Below are 894 nucleotides of genomic sequence, written 5' to 3'. Positions count from 1 at the left end.
TCCTTGTCACTGCAAACAGGACCATGTTGGGTGTCTCATGGTGCTGTGTGCCGCATGGTGTGGATTGCCCAGAGCCCCTGGGATAGCGCAGGGTGCCCCAGCACAGGGTGCCAAGTGTGAAGGAGCCCAGCACCCACCAACGAGGACATGCGGGAGGAGGAGGAGGCTGGTGCCAGGGCTGCGCGTGTGTTTAGTTTCGTGGCTTCCTGGCTGGCAGGCTGCTGGCAGTGAGGAATAACTGAGTGGGAGAGTGTTGACTGCGCTGCAGGGAGATGGGGACTCTGGCACGGCAGGGGCACCCACATGGTATAGGACACCCACATGGCATGGGACACCCACACAGTGTGGGGTTCAGGATGGGTGCAGGGTATAGAGTGGGTGCAGGGTACAGAGTGGGTGCGGGGTCGCAGATACAGGGGCTGGTGTGGTGGAGCCACACATGATACTGCCAGGCTTAAGACCAGGGTGAGGGGCACCAGATGATCACCCTGGCTGATGAGAGGCATCAAACGATCACCCTGGCTGATGAGGGAGCCGCAGCCCCAGCATCCCACTGATGCCCTGTGCCATGCCCCACAGCTCGACCCTGAAAACACCGGCTTCATCGGGGTGGAGACGTTTGCCAGCCTTGTGCATAGCCATGAGCTGCCCCTGGACCCTGCCAAGCTGGACATGCTGGTGGCCCTGGCACAGGGCAACGACGAGGGTCAGGTCTGCTATCAGGAGCTGGTAGACCTGGTCAGTGCCTGGGGGCTGTGGGGATGGGGGCGAGTGGCTGGGTGCCAGCCCAGGGTGGGCACTGGGAACCTCCCTGTGCCCCTAGGGAGGGGGGCAGACACTGCTGGTCCCCAGGGTCTTCCTTAGCATGAGATGATGCCATGGCCTTGGTATGGC

General features: G+C 62.3%; 1 protein-coding gene across 1 annotated transcript in view; it reads left to right on the top strand.

The window, feature by feature from the left end:
- Window positions 1–579: 579 nt before the first annotated feature.
- The window catches only part of LOC104536921 (rhomboid-related protein 1), a gene marked incomplete at both ends in the record, with an annotated part of 1,215 nt that continues 900 nt past the window's right edge, over window positions 580–894 (top strand). Inside the window, one exon of the mRNA XM_010179665.1 lies at window positions 580–738. Coding sequence (XP_010177967.1) covers window positions 580–738 — 159 coding nt within the window. The remainder of the gene's footprint in view (window positions 739–894) is intronic.

The sequence above is a fragment of the Mesitornis unicolor genome, unplaced genomic scaffold (assembly GCF_000695765.1).
Source record: "Mesitornis unicolor isolate BGI_N332 unplaced genomic scaffold, ASM69576v1 scaffold30902, whole genome shotgun sequence".
In the NCBI taxonomy this organism is placed as follows: domain Eukaryota; kingdom Metazoa; phylum Chordata; class Aves; order Mesitornithiformes; family Mesitornithidae; genus Mesitornis; species Mesitornis unicolor.
This window is presented reverse-complemented; position numbering and strand designations above follow the sequence as displayed.